Source organism: Hydra vulgaris, chromosome 08 (assembly GCF_038396675.1).
Source record: "Hydra vulgaris chromosome 08, alternate assembly HydraT2T_AEP".
In the NCBI taxonomy this organism is placed as follows: Eukaryota; Metazoa; Cnidaria; class Hydrozoa; order Anthoathecata; family Hydridae; genus Hydra; species Hydra vulgaris.
This window is the reverse complement of record NC_088927.1, coordinates 56,142,470-56,144,674: the sequence shown is the minus strand read 5'-3', so window position 1 is coordinate 56,144,674 and position 2,205 is coordinate 56,142,470. Positions and strand designations below refer to the sequence as shown.

At 32.2% G+C, this 2,205-nt stretch overlaps 1 protein-coding gene across 1 annotated transcript; it reads left to right on the top strand.

The window, feature by feature from the left end:
- The first annotated feature begins 218 nt into the window (after window positions 1–218).
- On the top strand, window positions 219–965 carry LOC136083469 (uncharacterized). The gene has a single exon (XM_065802870.1). It carries the CDS (start codon window positions 219–221, stop codon window positions 963–965), a length of 747 nt encoding a protein of 248 aa, XP_065658942.1.
- Window positions 966–2,205: the final 1,240 nt, after the last annotated feature.

The following is a 2,205-nucleotide window of genomic DNA, read 5'->3' as shown; positions in this document are numbered from 1 at the left end:
CGTTGTATTAAGTTAACTTTTCATTTCTTGTTTTATCTGAATTACTAGTCTCCAATTTATTTAATCGTGTTACGAATAATAAAGTATTGTTGCACGAGAGTTTATTATTTCACTGATATATTTAATAAAAGGTAATTAATAAATTTGTAATAATTAAAAATTTTACAACAGGTACTGAATTTATAAACTTGTAATAATTTAGATTTTGACTCATATTAATGGAAAAGAAATTAAGTAGTACAAGCGGTGCAGCAAAAAGAAGAAAGTTAAAAGAAACAAAAGCTACTTTAGCTAAATTGCCGAAGCTAACAACGTTTTTGAAACCAATCGAAAAGCGAGCGGAAACGGAAGTGGAAAGTCAAAACTCTGCAGAAGTGGTATGTATAAATCAGTCAGTAGAACATGATGATATCGAAGAAAACATTGCTACTGGTAATAAAAACATGAACGAAGAAGATGTGAATAGGTCTCCGAGAAACCACCGAAATGAAGACCAGGAAGATTCAAACTCTGATACGAATGACGCCATTGAACAAATTAATTTAGAAAAATCAAGAGAATTATTTTCTACTGACATTGCAAATTTTCATGGTAAAATACTAACAAAAGATATTAAGAAAATAATTGTATTATCGGAATCGTGTCGGCCAAAAGGTCCTTTTATACGCGACCCCTTGCAAGAAAACCGTAGGTTTTCCAAGGAATATTTTAAAACTAACACAAAATATGGATCTATAGAAAGAATGTGGCTTTGCTATTCCCCAAAACTTGATGCCGTTTATTGCGAGCCTTGTTGGCTTTTCTCAGAAGAACGAAAAGCAAAGGATAACTGGCGTGAGCATGGTGTCAGAGATTGGCGTGGTCTTACTAAAAAATTAAAATTCACGAAAATAGTCAACAACATATATTTGCTTGTTGCATTTATGAAAAATGGCGACATAATGAAACAATTGATAAAAATATAGAAGAACAAATACAATACCAATCAAATTTTTGGGTGCAAGTCTTAAAAATATTTAAGCTATCAAATTCAAAATGAAGTCATACATTGCCTTGCAACACATTTAAAAGCCACTCTTACTGCTGATATTAATAGTTAACCTTTTTATTAATTTATAATGGATACAACACAAGATATTACTAAAAGAGATCAGCTCAGTCAAGTATTAAATCATCAGAGTACATTTAGAAATGAAAAAGATGAAGCCACATCAATTGAAATTAAAGAAGTTTTCTTCGGATTCACGGAAATATATAACCACACTGCTGCTGGACTACATGAAGAAATTTTAAATCTGTTAGAAAAACATCATATAAAATTAAGTAACTGCAGGGGTCAAGGTTATGATGGTGCGAACGTCATGAGTGGGATATACAATGGGGTTGAGCGGCTACAAAAATCAACCCAATGCTATGTATATGCATTGCGCAGCTCATAATTTAAATCTTGTTATTAACGATGCGGTTAAATGTTGTGTTGAAGTTGCTTCATTTTTTGTAATGCTAGAAGATGTGTATTCATTTTTCAGAAATAGCATAAACAGTGGGATCTACTATCCAAATATACAGGAGAATCACAAATAACATTAAAATGGTTAAATCCAACGCGATGGGCAGGACGATATACTTCTCTTTTCGCCGTTAAAATTCGCTTTCTTGATATAATGAAAGCTCTTTCTGAGATATCAATAACAAGTACAAAACGTGAAGAACGCGATGAAGCAGTACGAATACAAAAATATATGAGCAGTTTCGAATTTGTTTTTGTGCATTTGTGCTTTTGTCTAAAATCCTTAATGAGGTACATATACCATCAAAATTGCTGCAAACTAAAAATTTAGATCTTACGACAGCTTCAGGTTCTCTATAAAATGCCAGCAAAAATTTAAAACAATATAGAAAGATGTTGATTCAGCAAAACTTGAAGCGGTAGAAATAGCGACTACGTGGCAGGTTCCTGCAATATTTTTCAAAAAAAGAAGAAAAATTGTGAAAAGGCATTTTGACGAATTATCTACAGATCACCGTTTTGATCGTGGTGGAAATTTTTCGCATCAATATTTTTATAAAAATTTTGGACGTCGTTATCAACCAACTCAACAATAGATTTAAAGGAATGCAAGAAGTGGTACAACTATTTTCCTGCATCCATCCAAATAAATTAATAGTAATGAAAGAACGTGAGATCATAAGCTGTGCAAAAGC

Bases quoted from the DNA above. Each gene is read 5' to 3' on its own strand.
- LOC136083469 (XM_065802870.1), top strand. From the start codon at position 219: ATGGAAAAGAAATTAAGTAGTACAAGCGGTGCAGCAAAAAGAAGAAAG.